Source organism: Chinchilla lanigera, unplaced genomic scaffold (genome assembly GCF_000276665.1).
Source record: "Chinchilla lanigera isolate Chin_1 unplaced genomic scaffold, ChiLan1.0 scaffold00024, whole genome shotgun sequence".
In the NCBI taxonomy this organism is placed as follows: domain Eukaryota; kingdom Metazoa; phylum Chordata; class Mammalia; order Rodentia; family Chinchillidae; genus Chinchilla; species Chinchilla lanigera.
This window is the reverse complement of record NW_004955425.1, coordinates 1,444,675-1,463,669: the sequence shown is the minus strand read 5'-3', so window position 1 is coordinate 1,463,669 and position 18,995 is coordinate 1,444,675. Positions and strand designations below refer to the sequence as shown.

At 34.9% G+C, this 18,995-nt stretch overlaps 1 protein-coding gene across 2 annotated transcripts in view; it reads left to right on the top strand.

Annotated features, from left to right (window-relative positions):
- Tnks2 (tankyrase, TRF1-interacting ankyrin-related ADP-ribose polymerase 2) overlaps positions 1 to 18,995 on the top strand; it is a 73,255-nt gene that overhangs the window by 28,598 nt on the left and 25,662 nt on the right. For both annotated transcript variants that reach the window (XM_013514874.1, XM_005385828.2), the window contains exons 9-17: positions 1,191 to 1,312; positions 4,136 to 4,227; positions 4,312 to 4,390; positions 6,942 to 7,113; positions 9,828 to 9,907; positions 13,261 to 13,406; positions 14,410 to 14,575; positions 15,896 to 16,115; positions 18,536 to 18,645. In XM_013514874.1, the coding sequence (XP_013370328.1) occupies positions 1,191 to 1,312; positions 4,136 to 4,227; positions 4,312 to 4,390; positions 6,942 to 7,113; positions 9,828 to 9,907; positions 13,261 to 13,406; positions 14,410 to 14,575; positions 15,896 to 16,115; positions 18,536 to 18,645 (1,187 nt within the window). The remainder of the gene's footprint in view (positions 1 to 1,190; positions 1,313 to 4,135; positions 4,228 to 4,311; positions 4,391 to 6,941; positions 7,114 to 9,827; positions 9,908 to 13,260; positions 13,407 to 14,409; positions 14,576 to 15,895; positions 16,116 to 18,535; positions 18,646 to 18,995) is intronic.

Below are 18,995 nucleotides of genomic sequence, written 5' to 3'. Positions count from 1 at the left end.
GCAAACCATTCTCCCAGGTCTTTTTTGGTTTTTTGAGACAGGACCTTGCTGTGTAGTCCAGGTGCACTTAAATTCAGTACCTTCCTGCCTCTGCCTCTGCCTGCTGACTACTGTAATTGTAGGCATGAACCACCACGCCCAGCTGGTCCCCTGCCCCATCTTAACGTTTTCTGTTCTTTGATATCTGGACTGAGTTTTGTGGTTCTTCTGTCTGTAGCTAAAGTAGACGTAGAATAATTACCTAATTCAGATTTAATTTTTACACATATAACTTGTATTTGGAATAATAAAGGATAATGGGGAGTTTCACAAGCCTGATGGGTACAAGACAAACCTTGAGAAAATGTCCTCTTTTCATCGTAGGTGGGGCTTCACAGTAACCAACTTGTCTGGTCCTCAGTTATTTCATAGACTTGAGCCAGTCTTCCACTGCCATAATGTTAGCGTAGGGATTATGATCACCCTTTTTCTTATTGCTTTACTGAGAAAAGTTCTGTGCTTTGGAATATTCACAAAACACTCTGATCTGGGGTTTTTCATTTTGTTTTTTTATTTTTTGTCATTTTGAGACAGGGTCTTGCTGTGCAGTTCAGGCTGACGTTGAGCTCACTTTGTAGCCCAGGCTGGCCTCGAACTCACAATGATCCTTCTGCCTCAGCCTCCCTAGTGCTGGGATTACAGACATGCGCCACCACACCCAGCATTGGTCTGGGTATGTTTTGCAGTACTCTAGATATCTGTAAGCCAATTATGAATGAGAGCAGACCAGGAGTCTGCCATGGGCTAAATCTGTGTAGACTCTTGGATAAACTGAGCCCAGTTGAGGGGAACTAGAGTACCACTGTGACTGTTTCCCGGAGTTATATTTGGAGAATTCTCTATAGTGCCCCAGCCTGGCTGTTTTGTTGTTGTTTTGTGTTTTTTTCATTTTTTTGCTATTTGTTTTGGTTTTGGCTTTTGTCTTCAGTTCAGGCTGGCCTTGAGCTCATTTCGTCTCAGACAACGATCCTCCCACCTCAGCCTCCCTAGTGCTCAGATTATAGACATGCACCAAAACGCCTAGCATAAGCCTGGCTATTTTGAAAGACTATTTTGAAAATAACTCTGAGAAAAATTCTAGTTGTCTTTTATTAGATAAAGCATCATTTATTTGATAATTCTCATGTACATTTAAATGCTTCTTCATCTAGATGAGTTTAAAGGCCATTCATTGCTGCAGGCTGCACGAGAAGCTGATGTTACACGAATCAAAAAACATCTCTCTCTGGAAATGGTGAATTTCAAGCATCCTCAAACACATGAAACAGCATTGGTAATGTTTCAAACTTAATTCTTAAAAATCTGTAATTTTTAAAAATCAAAGCAATGTACACACATATAAAAAGAAAAAGTTTTAAACAGTACCAAAGAATAGCCTCTCTCCTAGAAGGCAGTCCCATTATTGATTGAAAACCTATTCTGAAAAAATTTTCTTCATATACTGGTACATGTTATATATGTAATTTTTTTTATTATGTGTGGTATGTATCATTTGCCATTTGAGGGGTTATAAAACTCAGAAGTACTACTATGAGAAAATTTGGTTTTGGTTTTTGGTTTTTATCTTTTTGAAACAGGGTCTCGCTATGCAGTTCAGGCTGACCTTGAGCTCACTTTGTAGCCCAGGCTGGCCTCAAACTTGCAACAATCCTCCTGCCTGAGCTTCCCGAGTGCTGGGATTACAGATGTGCATCACCATGCCCGGCAACTATTAGAAAATTTGGTGGTTTTTTGTTCTTTTTTTTGGTCTTTTTGAGATGGGTCTAACTATGCAGTTCAGACTGGCCTTGAGCTCACTTTGTAGCCCAGGCTAGTCTCGAACTCACAATGATCCTCCTGCCTCAGCCTCCCAAGTGCTGGGATTATAGGCGTGCACCACCACACCTGGCGAAACTTTGGCACTCACTGAAAATAATGACAAAATAATGCCATCTCCAGATAAAAACAGTTTGATGCCAGTGCAGTGCACACACCTGTAATCCCAGCTACCTGGGAGGTAGGAGAATGAAGAGTTCAAAGCTGGCCTGGCTGGGCAACATAGCAAGACCCAGTCTCAAAAACACACAAAACATATGGTGTGTTTCCTTTTGAGTTTTGCAGTAGTTTTTCAGAATTAGGTCTAAAATGTGAAGTATTTTAGAGGTTACTTCCCTAATGGAGGTAACAGCTCTGTGGAGCTATAGCAAAGTGGATATGAGTAGAAAAGTATGAGAGGTGTCAGGATAAGTGACAGAATATAGAAACGAGAATGCAAAAATCAGGGATTACAATTTGTAAAGAAAAGTCCTTTTTTATGAGTTGCAAAATGTACTTTAGCTAGGAGAAGATTTGCAGGTTGATGTATTTAGCAGATTTTACTTATGGTAGCCTTAGCTAGTAGTCTTCTATTACAATTTTTTTTCTTTATGCCTTAATGTAAAGTGTAAAAAATTTATGTAGAAATTTACCTGTAAATATTTTTGATCTTGTTGCTACTTCTTAAAAAGTCCAAGTAAAAAAGTAGAGCTGCAGACTAATAAATGTTAGCAACCTCACATACCGTAGTTTTTCTTTCTTCATTAAGACTTTTATTTAAAGGAAGCACTTCACAGCTTCTCTTTGATGTATCAGATCACTAGCATCACTACTCTTGTGCTTTCGGGCCATTATCAAGTAATGTAAGAGTTAACTTGCAAAGGAGCACTGTGGTGCCTCAGCCTTCAGTCTGCTGGTGGCTGAGATGATTGCTAAGTTACTAATTAGCAGGTAGCATATATAGCAAGTAACTGAACCCATGAAAAACAAAAGCATAGGTAAAGAGGAGTGTTTTACTACCTGTTGTTTTCCCTTAGTTCCCCTATCTTTCTGTTACAACATACTGGGAATTAATATTGAAGATACTTGTAGTCCAGGAGCAAATTCTTCTGTTTCTAGAGATTTGGCCCTGCTCTGAGGTTGTACAGAGGAAGAGCAGGGGTGCGGTTTGAGGTGGGAGTGGTAAAGAATTGTTTGAAATAAACTACTTCCATTTTCTGTGCTTTCCTCATAGAAATCCTGGGGTTATTACCCTTAATATGCCAAAAAAAAATCTGTGTTCACAAATTAGGTTTGATTTTATTGAAGGTGAAGAAATGATTTTGGTAACTACAGGAATATCAAAGATTTGAGGATCTAATAAGCTTTATAATTAATAACAGAACAAATTTCTTGTGTACTATGTGCTTAGATATATTGACTGGCTTTACTTAAAAATTAACCAGAACTTTTATTCCATAAATTTTCTTATTTTAGTTTTAACATACATACATTGATTTAGTCATCATTCTAACATTACTGAATGCCCATTGTCCATGAGTATGATCCTGGATGTTGAGGTTGCCAAGATATAGACCATGACCACAGAGTTCTAGCTTTAACTGGCAAATTCTCACCTCTTCTCTCCTTTTCCTCCTTGATACAACTTAGGTATAAATGCTGCCTGGAGTCCAAAGTATGTCATTTTCTAAAGCTGAATGTGCCAGTTAGGTAATCTAAGCTCTTTATTCTGCTGCAGCAAGTAGTTGACATAGATAAATACTGCTCAGCTTATGAGCTAGTCTGTCAGTAGTCTTGACCAAGGAGATTTCGAGCCAGTGAGTATTCTATCTTCATGTAAAGAAACCCCATGGATATTTTCTTAACTTTTCAACATAAACACCATATTATATGGAAACACTTTTAAAAAGTGTATTGCTCGCATTAAGTTTTCATCATATCAATTGTGGCTTTTTCAGATACGCATTGTTTGTGCTAGATACTTAACAACATGTATCATCTGACACAGAAGCCTTTTAGCCTTGATCCAAATTTGGTAATTGTTGCACATCTTGTCCAAAAGAGAATTTATCAAAAGCATAGTCAGGTCAAAAATAAAGGAGTGAACTGGGCTGGGGATATAGCTCAGCAGCCCAAGCACCTGCCTGGCAAGCACAAGGTCCCAAGTTCAATTCCTAGTACCAAAAAAAAAAAAAGAAGTTAAATAAACTCCTTGATCATTCTTGATTGGAAACACAAGTGTTCTTAAATAAAAATCAGTTGTATATAGTCCTCGATTAATGCTACAATTTAAATTATTTAGCATTGTGCTGCTGCATCTCCATATCCCAAAAGAAAACAAATCTGTGAACTGTTGCTAAGAAAAGGAGCTAACATCAATGAAAAGACTAAAGAGTAAGTATACTTTTAATGATTAAATATTATTGACATTTTATTCTCTAGGAAATACACTCATGGTCTGGCTTTTTCTCTTTTAAGATTCTTGACTCCTCTACACGTGGCTTCTGAGAAAGCTCATAATGATGTTGTTGAAGTAGTGGTGAAACATGAAGCAAAGGTATATCACCTTTTTGGTAATCTTTGGTCATCTACTGAGTTTTCTATTTATCAGATGAAATGGTTGACTCCCTAAAATATTTACCATAAGTATTACTTTTTTCTCTCTTAATCTACACTTAAAAGTCCTACAGGTAACTCTTATTTCCAATTTTTTGGAGAAAGTTGATGTATTTTATTCACATGCACATTATTTGTATATGTCCTTCCTTCTCCCTTCCTTTTAACCATACACCACAGGTCAAAGTTATCCATAAGGACCAGCTGGTGAATAGAATATCCCCAGCTAGGATCATACTGACTCTGACCAGTTATCTTTTCAGTCTTTTCTCATCATATCTTCTATTCTTTGGTTACTATAGTAACTTGTTATTTACCACAGTGATGTTTTCTTCTTTTCTGTTACTTTTGTAACTAAGCTAAAGCATTTGAATAGAAGGAAATAAATGATTTAAGAAACATACCTACACATGTTGATAAACTATTGTTCTTTTAGTTGTCATTTGTATCCAGAGCATTTAATTGATTGAATAATTGTACTTCCATCAAGGCTAGAAGTCATTATTTTTTTACACAGAAACTTTTGAAAATGCTACATAGTAAAACATACATAGCATCCCAGATTAGAAGAGTCACCTAATTCAGCAATTTGCAGTTTATGGCCACAGATTCTACAAAATCTTTAGTAGAAATCCAGTGTATAACAGGAAATGAAACTGCTCTGCATGAAAGCAGAATAAAAGAACACAAACCCTTCAGTAGCCCCTGAGGCCTCTTCTGTAGGCTTTGCTGAATGGTTTTATTTGTCCTTCCTTCACTCAATTAACCACTTAGAATTTTCCAGTTTCTTTTTGTGTTACCTAATCTCTGTGTCCTAATCTCACTTTGATTGGGGGAGTTCTTAATAATGTATAATCTTGGTCTTTCCTATTGTAAATTACTGAACAAAATAAAATTTGTTTCCGCTTGTCTGCTTGGCATATCTCATTTGTCTTTCTTTTCTGTATCTTTTCATTGATTGCTCTTTTTGTACATGTGATATATTGAAAAATACCTGGATGCATTTTGCGTTTGGAACTCAATGAAGCAATCTTGACTAGGGTGACCAGTTACTCATTTTTATCCAGGACTTGGGGATTTCCAGAAACAGAACTTCTAAGTGCTAAACAGAGGAAGTCCCAGGGAAACCAGGATTAATTGGTCATCCTATTCTTAAGACAGTGGTACCTGAAAAATTTTTCAAGTGGATGCTTTTCTCACTTCTGTGAGTTTGGGTATATGAATAAGTAGTTTAATTGCCTTGATAATTTTAAATAGACTTTGCAGGATCTGTAAGCATAGAGACTAGCTATTCGTAGTCTAGTTATATGTTTGTTGAGAAGGTGTTGCTATATTCTTCTTCAGATATTCTCTGATTTCATGAGTATGAATTAACCAGTGCCTCACACAGTAAGCACAGGTTGTTTACTCAGAAACTTAATTTCCCACTTGTGTTTTGACAAGTTATTTCTGTGATGGAGAGGTGGAAGTGAGGGTAAGAGAAGTGATTTGTGTTTCTTGTGAAATTTTTCAAAGACATAACCAAGATGAAAGAATTTTACAGAAAATAATTATACCCATCTATTACTTTTTGCTATATTTTTTATGTATTCATCAATATATCTTAATTTTGATCAAAATAATTTGCAGATTACTGTACATTTCCCCAAATACCTTTACATACACATCAATTAAAGTTAAGTATTTGTTTAGTCTTTGTTTAGATATTATTTACATAAAATGAAACATACAAATTTTAAGTCCTACATATATGCTGAATTTTGACAAATACACAAAAATGTGTAACCAAAACTCCTGTATCAAAATAAAGAACATCTCATAGCAGAAGTAATGTCCTATCTCAGGCAGTCTTCATCTCTAGAGATAACAGTTTTATTTTTTCTGACATAGATTAGATTTGCCTGTTCTAGGCCTTCACAGTCATGGAATCATACAATGTATACTCTTCTGTGTAAACTTTTCCTACTTAGTGTAATATTTTGGAGATTCATCTACCTACCAGCAGCTGTTCGATTGTATTGTTGAAGTACTTCATAGTGAATATACCACATGTCTGTACGGATTATATAACACATTAGGTAGAAGATTAAGCCAGTAGAAATAAGTATTTTAATGCAAATTTATCTCTGACTTTCCTCCTGTTGTTTACCTTAGGGTTAATCTCCACATTTCTAGACCTCAGAGATCCAAAACATACGTGTTAGACAATGTATCACTGTAAATACTTGAATCTAAACACTTTAATACTAAACACAACCGATACTCAAAATCTCACATTTTTAACCCAAAATGGGGTCTGTCTGCTCATGTCAGCCCTCATGAATTGGTGAATTTGTGCTCTGGATTTGAGCATAAATTCTTGCTTTGTCACTGGACAATACTTTATAAAAGAATAATTAAGCTTTTTAAATTAGTAGCATTATGATTTACATGATTTTGTGGTTTTAAATTGTGCACTAAAGGTTAAAATCAACTTTTTCTGCATTGTTAAGGTCAATGCTCTAGATAATCTTGGTCAGACATCTCTGCACAGAGCTGCACATTGTGGTCATCTACAAACCTGCCGCCTACTTCTGAGCTACGGGTGCGATCCCAGCATTATATCCCTGCAGGGCTTTACTGCATTGCAGATGGGAAATGAAAATGTGCAACAAGTGCTCCAAGGTATTAAATACTTCCATGACATTAATTTTTTTAATTGTTAAATTTTTTTACATATCAGATATTATACGTAGTATTTGGTAATGAATTTTTGGCTCTTCATTAACTTGTCCTGTTAGCTCGTTAATGCCCAAATGTCATTAAGTCCTTTGCTCTTGTATTTTCTGCCCAGTCTCTGAATGCATAAATGGCTGTCAAGTTTTTATCAAGGAAGCTTTTCAGAACCAGATAAAATAGTTCCTTGGGATGAATATTAAACCCATTGCATGTTAGGCAAGCACTTTACCACTAAGGTATACCCAGTCCCTTTATTCAAATTTTATTATGAGACAGGAGCTGGCTAAGTTACCTAGGCTGGCCGCAAATTTGGAATCCTTCTGCCTCAGCCCCCAGCAGCTAGGATTACAAACAAGCCATCATACATGGTGCTTTTAAAGGAAGGGAAATTTTAAAGGTGAGGGTCTTTTAGTACAGCATCTCTAGTGATATGTAATATTCAAAATTCTGGCCCTGCGTCTTCATTCCTCTTTAGACCCTGCGTTTTTAAGGCATGTAGAATTTGTATAAGATAACCATTATTGAATGTGCTTATTTCATCTACACGTTTGGCATAAACATTCAGCCTAAAAATCTGGTCCCATAAATTTCAAGTTAGCTTTTGTTTTTTTCCCCAGTGCTGAGAATTAAACTCAGGGCCTCACATGTGATAGGCAAGTACTCAAGTGCTCTATCACTAAACTACTTCTCCAGTTCTTAAAAATATCACTTGCCTACATCTCTAGTTTCTATTAGAATCTAATGGAGTACCTTTGAGGTCTCAAAACTCAGAACTAAAAAACAAAGACTTCTGTTCTTAACATGCATCTTTGATGATTTATATGCCTGAGGTCTACTAAACACTGGAAGAATATTAGAGAAAACTACTGCTTGAGTAGATAAAGCAAGCTGATACACCTTCCTAAGTTCTTCTAAAACTGAATTTAACTAGAAGATTGCTTTCAGGAATACCTTTATTTTTCCATACCCAACTCATTTGATTAGGGGTAATAACACTAACTCCATTAATTTGCCTACTTACTGCCTTAGCTGAGGGTGGTGGTGCACGCTTGTAATCCCAGCACTTGAGAGGCTGAGGCAGGAGGATTACTGCAAGTTCATGGCCAACTTGAACTACATAGCGAGACACTGTCTGAAAAAACAAAATTTTACTGCCTTATGAATTTTACACTTAGTACTATTTATTATACATAGCTTCACTTACCCGCTAGCTTCTTAAAATAAATTATTGAAGTGAAATTACTAGATCGTAGGGTACCATATAATTGTCAGTTTTTCTTCTAGAAGGGTCATGTGTAGCTGTTTTCTTTGTCAGTACTAGGTATGATTGTTAATATTTTCCATAGGTGAATGTGCATTTTGTGAATTAATGGAATAGGAGGGGTTTTTTAGTGCAAACTAGAAATATCATCAGTATAAATTCCTATTTCCTTTTTCTGTTTACTAGTGAGTAGAAAAACTAGTTTTTGCCATTTCTCATTATGAGTAAGTTTGAACATAATTTTATGTTTATTGGCTTTATATATATATATGTGTGTGCGTGTGTGCGTGCGTGTGTGCGTGCGTGTGTGTGTGTGTGTGTGTGAAGTACTTGTTAATGTCCTCATCCCATGTCTGCTGAGGCTTCCAAAGTATGTTTCTCATAAGAACACCTTGCTTGCTTTTTTTTTTTTGAGACAGGGTCTCACTGTGCAGTTCAGGCTGGTCTTGAACTCATTTTGTAGCCTAGGCTGGCCTCAAACTTGCAGTGATTCTCCTGCCTCAGCCTCCCAAATGCTGGGATTACAGGCGTGCACTACCAACCCGGATAGCATTGCATTTTAAAAGCACTGTATTATAAATAGGAAGTACAGTGTGTTAAAACTATTTAAAATTGGCAAAAAAATAAACGAATGCCTTATATGTTAAAATGTAGTCTCCTTTAAATGCATGCTTCAGTATGGTTTTTCCATTTTGTTCTTTGTCTTACAATTTCAATTCTGTGTTACTGTCTGACAGATTTAGGGGTGAGGGGCCTCCCTTTGATGTACTGCTCTAAGAACCTTTTCTGTCCCAAGATAGAAAAACATTTGTATTTTCTTCTGGTTATTTTAAGGCTTAATTAATCTATGTAGAGCTTATTTGGTTCCAAGATATAAAGTAGATGCTCCCTTTCTTTTCTGAAATCTTAAATGTGATACAAAGTGCAATTTTAGACCTGGAAATGATGTTAGATATTTCTAGTCCAGCTTTGTTCTTTAGAGCGGAAAAAAATCTGAGACACAGAAAGTTAAAACTATTTGCCTCTGTTCAGAGTAAATGACTTACTCTAGTTAATACTGGAGCCGTGGTTTGATTCCTGGCTTTTGCTCTGTTAATTTAATACTTTCCAGAATTCCACATGGCATGATTATTAAGCAGGTCAGCTTTCATCACCTATTTTATGTTCCTTTATATTGCTTAAATTTTATAATTATACACACTTAAACATTTTGTTTAGATGTATTATGCTTCAAAAGAGTTTTAAAGGTTTTAATTCATTTTACCTACAACTACAGAGGTAGACCCATATAATGTAGCAAACTGTAAAAGAATTTACTTTTTGATAAAACCCCCCTCTGAAACCTTGGTCCTGTTTTCTAAACATAAGTTAATCACTCTGTCCCTCTTTTCTCTTTTAGAGGGTATCCCATTAGGTAATTCAGAAGCAGACAGACAATTGCTGGAAGCTGCAAAGGCCGGAGACGTAGAAACTGTAAAAGTAAGATATGATCTCATACTTTTGTTACCTTTGGGTTTTTATTTTTACTTCAATGAATCTGTAGTGTTAAAATGAAGAGTTTGGTTTATTTAAATGTCCCTTTAAAAGGACAAAAATATCAAATTCTCTACAAATAAAGACTGAGTAATGAAAGAAAAAGAGTCTCTAGTTGAACACATATCTCAGTAAATACCAAATTCACCAAGTTATACAAACTTGATGTAATACAAAATGGATTTTGCTTAAAGAACCTATTCATCCCTATGAAGAATGAGGTGTATCAAATTACTTTCCACAAAAAAAAAATACTATCCACTACTGTTAACCTATGACGTATAAAATAAGGGGGAAAACTTTGTCATTTCTTTGTACAGATTTCTGCTGTTTTCTGTCCCCCCATTTGCCACCACTGTTTATAGAGCAATAATGCGTTGCCACTTTGCAAAGAGCCATGGTTGCCTAGTAACCTTCAATTCATCTAAATCAAGATCATTCTTCTGTTAGAGCAGTCAGTTTCAGATCATGCCCACCTCATTTCCTACTGCAGTCTTCCCCAGATAAACTTCTTTTAGATTCTGTTTTTGTTTTACCATTCAAATATATGTAATGTCTTAACTCCCTATACCATGTATTTCTGTTACCTAAGAAAAGTGTATATCTGGATAGATAAAAGCCTAATGTTTTGAAAGAGCAGGACTGTTTTCAATTCAGCTAATATCAATTAGAGTTAATGCGGCATTTGCCACAAATTAAATACTTCTTCAGTAATTTAATAATGTTTTCATTTTCCAAGCTAGTAGATGAGAAAAGCTTTGTATGTTTTTCCCTTTCAAGACTTTTCAAAACTATGATGGTCTAAGTTGAGGTAATGAATGAATAGTGAACGAATGAATAATAAGTTTTATAAAAGCTAAAATTGTTTATTCAGTTTGTGGCAGAAGTAACTATTTGAAATAATTTCACTATATTTCCATATGCTGCTGTCCATTCTAAACGGACCCATTACACAAAGTCAGTAATTGTAGATATTCTGAGAAAGAAGTACGACTGTTGATCTCTTTGTAGAGCGCTCAGAAAATTTATTCACTTTTAAATGAAGAGCCTCTGAGAATTGATAAATAGTATAGCCATCTCAAATAATTTTAGGTTTTTGTTGATTTTTCTTAAGCAAAGTGATCAATTGAGGGACATAAAGTTATACTTAGTAAATATAATATTGAAGACTAAACTTCATTTTCATGGCTATCAAAGTGGTCTAGAGGAACAGGTACATGAAGAAGACATGAGGTTGAGGCAGGAACTGGACTTAGAAAACAAAATACCATCTCTCCCTGTGATCGATACTGAGCTGTCTTCCCTTGCCCTGATTTTAAAATCACTTGATGGAAATTTATCTTCATCAGCCTCTCTGTACCTTTCCTATCTTTAGACAGGTGGCTCTGTATGAATCACCAGGACAAGAACATCTGTGTATTACCCAATGAACGTTTAACTGTGTGCTGTTATGTTTATTTAGTGGTAATCCACTATGTCTATTATTAGAAAACTTGTTAAACTGGCAGTAGAGAGTAAGATAACCTGAGATAACTGCCCAAACTAGCAGCACCTGGTACACATATTAAAAATATTTATTCCCAAAGTCCAACTTCAGACCCACCAAAAAACACCATCTCTTGAACAGGACCTTAAATCTATATATCTAACAAGTTCTTACTTAGGAAGGACAGAAGAGTTTTGCCAGTCTAGTGATTTAAACCTGTTGAGCTAAACCCACTCATACTACCTGGTTCTTTGGGTTTATTGAGTTTATGTTACCTCTACTTTTAAGATAGGATAGTGAAAAGGGCAGAATTTTTACTAATATTGAAATTCTTTTGACTCTTTGAGCATTGTTATTTATTTTCTGTGTTGCTTTCCTTTCCCCACACTTTCCTATTTTTCATGTGAAATATTCTTGAGTATTTTGAGTGTTACTTTTGAAGCGAACATTTTTCAACTAGGTCATCTGAACCAGACAACCCAGAAATTACTTGAATGCCTATATTCTTTATCCTCTGAAGGATAGTTCATAACTGGTAGCATTCGTTAATTGATTCTATATAGTACAGTGTGATTCATTCTCTGTAATTCCTTGCCACCAGCAGCACCTAGAAATTTGCTAGAAATGCAAATTTTCAAGTGCCACTCAAAGCACAATAAATTTAAAATCTAGAAATGGGACCCCAACGCACATGAAAGTTTGAGAACCATTGGTCTAGAGCAGTACTTCTCAAACTTAATGTAGTTACAGATCACCTAGGGATCTTGTTAAAATACAAGTTCTGACTCAGTAAATAGAGGTTTTAGATTCTGAATTTTTATCAGTCCCCTTGGTGATGCTAGTGCTCCTGTGGTCCACCATACCTCTTCCTGTATTTGCCATTACAATGATTGTAGTAATTGCTATTAGGTTATCTTTTCTGCTATTAGGTATCTTTTCTGTTGTAATTATCTTTTCTGCTATTAGGTTATCTTTTCTGTTGTAAGTACTGATAAAAATTTACCTACTAGCCTCCCAAAAATCTAGAAGAATGTACCATAGATAATAAGAAAGGGAAAGAAATTGCTCAAAGGAAGGAACAACTGGGATGAGGGAAAGAAGAAAAAGAAAGTACTAAGGCATTTTTGTGTATGTGTATGTATATATATATAGAGATGGATGGATCAGTGGCATAACTGTACTGTTGGTGTCTGATGGTTTGTTGAGGGGAACCGTTAATGATTAAAAGGGTTTTTTTTAATATTTGGACCAATTTTGAATGCTTGTATCTCGTAATCTGAGCAATTTATATGACGACAACAATTTGCAGTATAATATCCATTGGTAAATTCCTACAGTCCTGCCTAGTGACACTGTATTGTCTCTAATGTTCTTTTAAATTATTATTTTCTTATTCCCTTTAATGATTTGATCAGTCTTTTATTCTTACATCTGGTAATCTGAGCAACTTTGTTGAAGATAACAATATGTAATATAACAACCACTGTTAATCTCTATAATTTGGTTTGAAACCCTGTATCTTTTTCAATGTCCTTGCTTCGTATTGTTTGTATTTTGCTATTGTTCTTTTTTTTTGTACTATTTTCTTTAAAATTAAAAAAAATATGGAAAAATAAAAGTAGAAGATATGGGTGTAGGTGAGAAGACCAAATGGGTTCTCAGTTAAATAATAAGGTGAAATAATAAAAAATACTTTTTATTCTTATTGAGTGAGAGAAGAAAATAAATCAGAAAAGTAAGTCTTCTACTACATAAGTTAAAATAAGAAATGAGAATATGTAGCATCACATGTATATTGTGTTTGATCCTACAGAAACTGTGTACTGTTCAGAGCGTCAACTGCAGAGACATTGAAGGGCGTCAGTCTACACCACTTCATTTTGCAGCTGGGTATAACAGGGTATCTGTAGTAGAATACCTGCTGCAGCATGGAGCTGATGTGCATGCTAAAGATAAAGGGTGAGTACTAAAAATTGTCATGTTTCTCTTTACCTTGTCAGCTTTTTTATAAAACCATTTTTCTAACAGTAGTTCTCTTTTTATTTTCCAGGGAGTAGTCTGTTTCCTAAAATTGCTATAAATATAGCTCCTAAAATTTCATTTAAGATTTTATGATGGGGACTGGGGTATAGCGCAGAGGTAGGATACGTACTTGCCTAGCATGGCTGCAGCCCTAGCTTCAGTCGCTGATAACCACAAAATGTGTGTGTATATATGTATATAAAATGTGTGTGTGTATATATATATGTGTATATATACACTCATAGTTATACATAAATGTGTATATGTATATGTGTGTATATATACATTTGTGTGTATATATACATTTATGTATATGTATACATATGTAAGTTTATATATGTATAAAATTTTTATATATACGTATACTTAAATGTATGTACGTGTTTATATACACATCCCCCCCAAAAAATATGTATATGGTTAGCATTTATATAATGACTTCATCTGCATAATGCACATGTATATATACACATCCCCCCCAAAAAATGTGTATGTGTATATTGTTAGCATTTATATAATGACTTCATCTGCATAATGCCTTATAATTTTATGACAGCTGAGCAAACCATTGTGAGGCATGCCTGTAATCCCAGTGCTTGGGAGGCTAAGTAAGACAGGAGGATCTCTGTGAGTTTAAGGGCAGATGAACTGTACAGTGACACCCTGTCTTTAAAAAAAAAATTTGTGATGGCCAAGGATATTACAACATTATTGTGATAATGATTTCTAATGTAAATTTTTCGATGTTTATTAAAGATATTTGAATTTTGCCAATTTAAATTTTCTTCCCTTCTCCCTGAAAAAGAATTGTGTTTTCAGTACCTTTAGATTTTACAAAGTACAGTCAGTATAATCCCTCATATAGTTCAAGAAATATCTTTCATTAGTTATATGCAATTACTGAAATGAAATTATATTCTCATGTAACTTTTCATTTCAGAGGCCTTGTACCCTTGCACAATGCATGTTCTTATGGACATTATGAAGTCGCAGAACTTCTTGTTAAGCATGGAGCAGTAGTTAATGTAGCTGATTTATGGAAATTTACACCTTTACATGAAGCTGCAGCAAAAGGAAAATACGAAATTTGCAAACTTCTGCTCCAGGTATATTTAAGTATTTTTTTGAAATATGTTAACAATTTTTCAAATAACTCAATATAAACTTGAACTAAAAAAAGAGTAGGAAACAAAGGTACCTAGTTCTGCTACTAGATTTCAGAAAAAATGTCATCTCTTTTTATTTTTTAATGCACAAGTGTATTTATCACATACAGGTTTATTTTTGTATAGTAGGCTGTCATATGTGGTAGTTTTCTGATTATTGTAGATATTTTTCTTGTTTAGTGATTTAACCTTAAAATACTTGATGAATTATATGTTAGCCCAGTTTATTTGGCATTTTATTGGGCATAAAGTTGGTGGTACTAGTTTAATACAGATATTGATAGGTCTTTTACAGTGAAAATGAAAGAATAGACTTCATTATGAAAAGTGAAAATAGTTATGCTGCATGATCACATTTCAGTCAGCAGTGAACTACATCAGTGGTGGTGAATGTATGGCAAGCGTGTGATTGTGTTTTTGTTTCTAAACCAAAACTTTAGTATTGAAGTTTAATTGCAGTGTGGGTACTTCGCAATGTGTGGATTTGAGGTTGTAGTTGGGCACTCAGGTTCGCCATCATTAGACTGCATATTTGGCAGTAGCTCTGTAAATTGTATTGTAACTGAGAATTGTTGCAGTATAGTTTTTTTATATTTAGGTACACAAATATTTACTGTTGTGTTATAGCTCTTACGGTATTTAGTGCAATAATGTGCTGTACAGGTTTACAGCTTAGGAGCAGTAAGCTGTTATCATATAATCATAGTAGACTATACCACGTAGGTTTATGTAACAAGTACACTACTGTGTTGCTACAAAAGTAAAATTGCCTAAGTACACTACTATGTTGCTACAAAAGTAAAATTGCCTAAGGATGTCTTTCTCAGAATATGTCCCTGTTTTTAAATGAAGTATGACTAGAGTGTACATGAAAGTTACTTTTTAATGAAATGTTTTATTTTGAATATACTTTTATTTAAAGACAAAAAACAGTTTCAAAACAGGTTTGTAGGAGTTACAATAATTAATATATTGCATATTGTTGTCTTTGTAGTTGTTATTCAAAGATTTTGAATATACTTCACACATTTTGATTACATTACTGAATTATAAACCCCAATAATACTTAATTGCCTCTATAATCTTTTTATTGTAATTTTCTGTATATAAGTTAAAAATTAATAGCACTTATATACACCTTTAACATAGAATCTCAGTATAAAATTATTTTTTTTGCAGGAGGGGTATGATTAAATTGACTGTGATCTCATGGATAAAGGGCATAACCTTAGCCAGTTCTCCCTCTTTTTTTATGCCTAGCATGGTGCAGACCCTACAAAGAAAAATAGGGATGGGAATACTCCTTTGGATCTTGTTAAAGATGGAGATACAGATATTCAGGATCTACTTAGAGGAGATGCAGCTTTATTAGATGCTGCCAAAAAGGGTTGTTTAGCCAGAGTAAAGAAATTGTCATCACCGGATAATGTAAATTGCCGTGATACCCAAGGCCGACATTCTACACCTTTACATTTAGCAGGTAAGTGAATGAAGTTTTACAGATTTAGGCTGGTGACATTTGATTCTTTTTCTTTCTTTCTTTTTTTTTTTTGGTACCGGAAATTGAACTCAGGACCTTGCGCTTGCCAGGCAGGCACTTGTGCCGCTGAGCTATACCCCTGGCGACATCTGATTCATTTTACCTGAGTAAAATGCTTTCTGTAACTGAACTGGAAACATTCACAATAAAATCTTCTAATGGCAGCATTACACTCTTCAAGATACTTTTGTGGGGCAACCATACTTCAAACTGTTACCTAAGTTGAGAACAGATAAGCTTAGCATGTTACATTCAGTAAGAAGAATTGAAACAGACTGTGCCAATTGCCATGTGATTTGGGATCTTCTATTCCAGATCACTATTTGGCTTGAATCATCTTTGGTGGGTGAGTTTTGAAAAATATGCCTGCTGCGCCAGCCTTCCTCTTGGGAAGCTCAAGCTTTTCATTCTTAATGATAGGCACTAGGTACAGGCAGCCAGAATATTTTTGGCCTTTTGGAAGTTACATAAACCTTTTGCCAGATTTATTTGTTGTTTTATTTTGCAAGAACTGCCATAACCAAGGACTCTGGCTTAAACAACAGGAATTTGTTTTCTTACAGATCTAGGGGTTGGAAGTCTGGTTGAAGCATCAGCAGGTCTTTCAACACTGTTCAGTTTAGATTAGCATCTACCCTAAAGGCTTCTTTTTAACTTAATTACTTTTTGAAAGGCCCCATTTCTGAAAACATTCACAGTTTGAGGTGCTAGAGTTTGGGGTATAACTCCAAGGGAAACCGGTTCAGTCCATAACATTTGTTCTAAGTTTTTACTCAGAATTGGTACAGGGGGCGGTTGTTTATAGTGTGGGTCTACAAAAGTGTGGTTCCAGGATAGGCTTTTTAGCTGCATTGTGGATGTCAGGGAATTATGTATGAGGCACAGTTGATTAAATATGGTTTCAAACTAAAGAAAATGTAAGTGATGCAGCTATTTCTGCTATTTTGTGTAGTATGGGAAATGAAAATCTATTCCCAACTCATTTCATTCTTGTAGTATAGCTTAGTGTATTCTTTTTGTTTAAAGGATAATTTGGGAGGACTAGAGGTATAGATAGCTCAGTGGTAGAGCGTTTTCCTGGCATTCATGAGGCTCTGGGTTCACTTCTCACCTCACCACACCGCACAAGGTTTTATGTGATTTTTATCTTTAAATTCTTAATTCGTAACCAAAAAAAAAAAAAAAATTCTCACTTCGTATAAGTTTGGACCCCACTGTTATTTTTGAAGTAGTAAGACAAAAATGCTGATGTGATAAGCAAAAGCCATATTGTTTCCGCAGACTTACTGATAGTCTGTGTAAGATAAGATATAACCTGACTTCTAATTGGAAAAGTCTATATTATCTTTGTAAATCAAAAGTATGTTTACACAAAATATTTCTACCCATTTGTACAGTGCTAAATTATATACCTTGAAACCTGAAAGGGCTTTTAGGTTTATATAATAATTAGTTTGTGGTAGTTTTGTTTTTCTTACTCAGTCTTTTAAAATTCTTATGCTTTAGATTCTAAAGCAAAAGAATAAAAACTATCAAAAATAAATGTGAATGTTTTGAGAGAGGAGGGGAATGGGATGGAAAAATAATTAAAATGCGTTGTTTACATGTACCAACTCTCCATGATGAATGCAATCATTATGTACTCCAAACATGTACTAATAAAAATAAAATGGTTTAAGAAAAGGAAAAAATAGGGGCTGGGGATTTAGCTCAGCGGTACAGCACCTGCCTGGCAAGCACAAGGTCGTGAGTTCGATTCCTGGTACCGGAAAACAACAAAAAAAGAAAGAAAAGGAAAAAATAAATGGTTTGAACACTTTCAGATTTTAAGTGACTATACTGGCAAAGTTAAATTCCAAATTTTTCCTCCTACATTTATGTTTCATAAGATCGCTGACAGCTCATTAGCTGGGAAATTGTACCATATTTCCAAAATATTAAGCTTTACTTCATGCCTTTAGGAACACGGGTTTCTCTACCAGACTTTCAGAGATACTTACTTCTGTATGATTAGATGCCTGTCTGACTTGTGGCCCCTGAGACCATGGACCTGAGTTTAGGAAGTTGTAGCAACCATAAAGGCTAGGACTTCTGATAAAGTTTAAAATAGAAAGATAGAAGCAAATCAGTCAGTATAATTTTGGGAGTCTTCAGAACCACTGGCTGTCATCAAAACTTCCAACTTTTAAAGCCAGGTGGAAATTTTTTCCCAGATTAGTTTTTCATAGACTACAGAATTTCAGGATTATATAAAATCTCTTCTTTCAGTAATACCTAATCTTTACAGATACATATAGCTAATGCATTTGATTTTTGTTTAATCTGTAAGTGAAAATGATGTTACTTCTTTCCTAAATTAGCTGGTTATAATAATTTAGAAGTTGCAGAATATTTGTTACAACATGGAGCTGATGTGAATGCCCAAGACAAAGGAGGTCTTATTCCCTTACATAATGCAGCATCTTATGGGGTAAGTTCCTCTGTGTTACCTATTTAAAAATCTGAAATTTTCAGAGTAAAAGTAAATATCAAAGTTTATATGGAATTTTGACTTCTTCATTTTACAAAAACTACTTCCTGTGTTTTAGTTCTGAATCATTTGTAAATTTGCTTTGTGACATAAAATATGGTGTCATTTATTTCATTATCTTCTTTAGCATCTGTCTCATTTTCAGTGAGATATTGGTGATTTTATTTGCTGATGCCCAGGTTAAAATCCATTTTCACAGGAATCTGTAAAGATTGAAGTCTGGGGACTGGGGATTTAGCTCAGCGGCAAAAGCGCCTGCCTGGCAAGTGCAAGGTCGTGAGTTCAGTTCC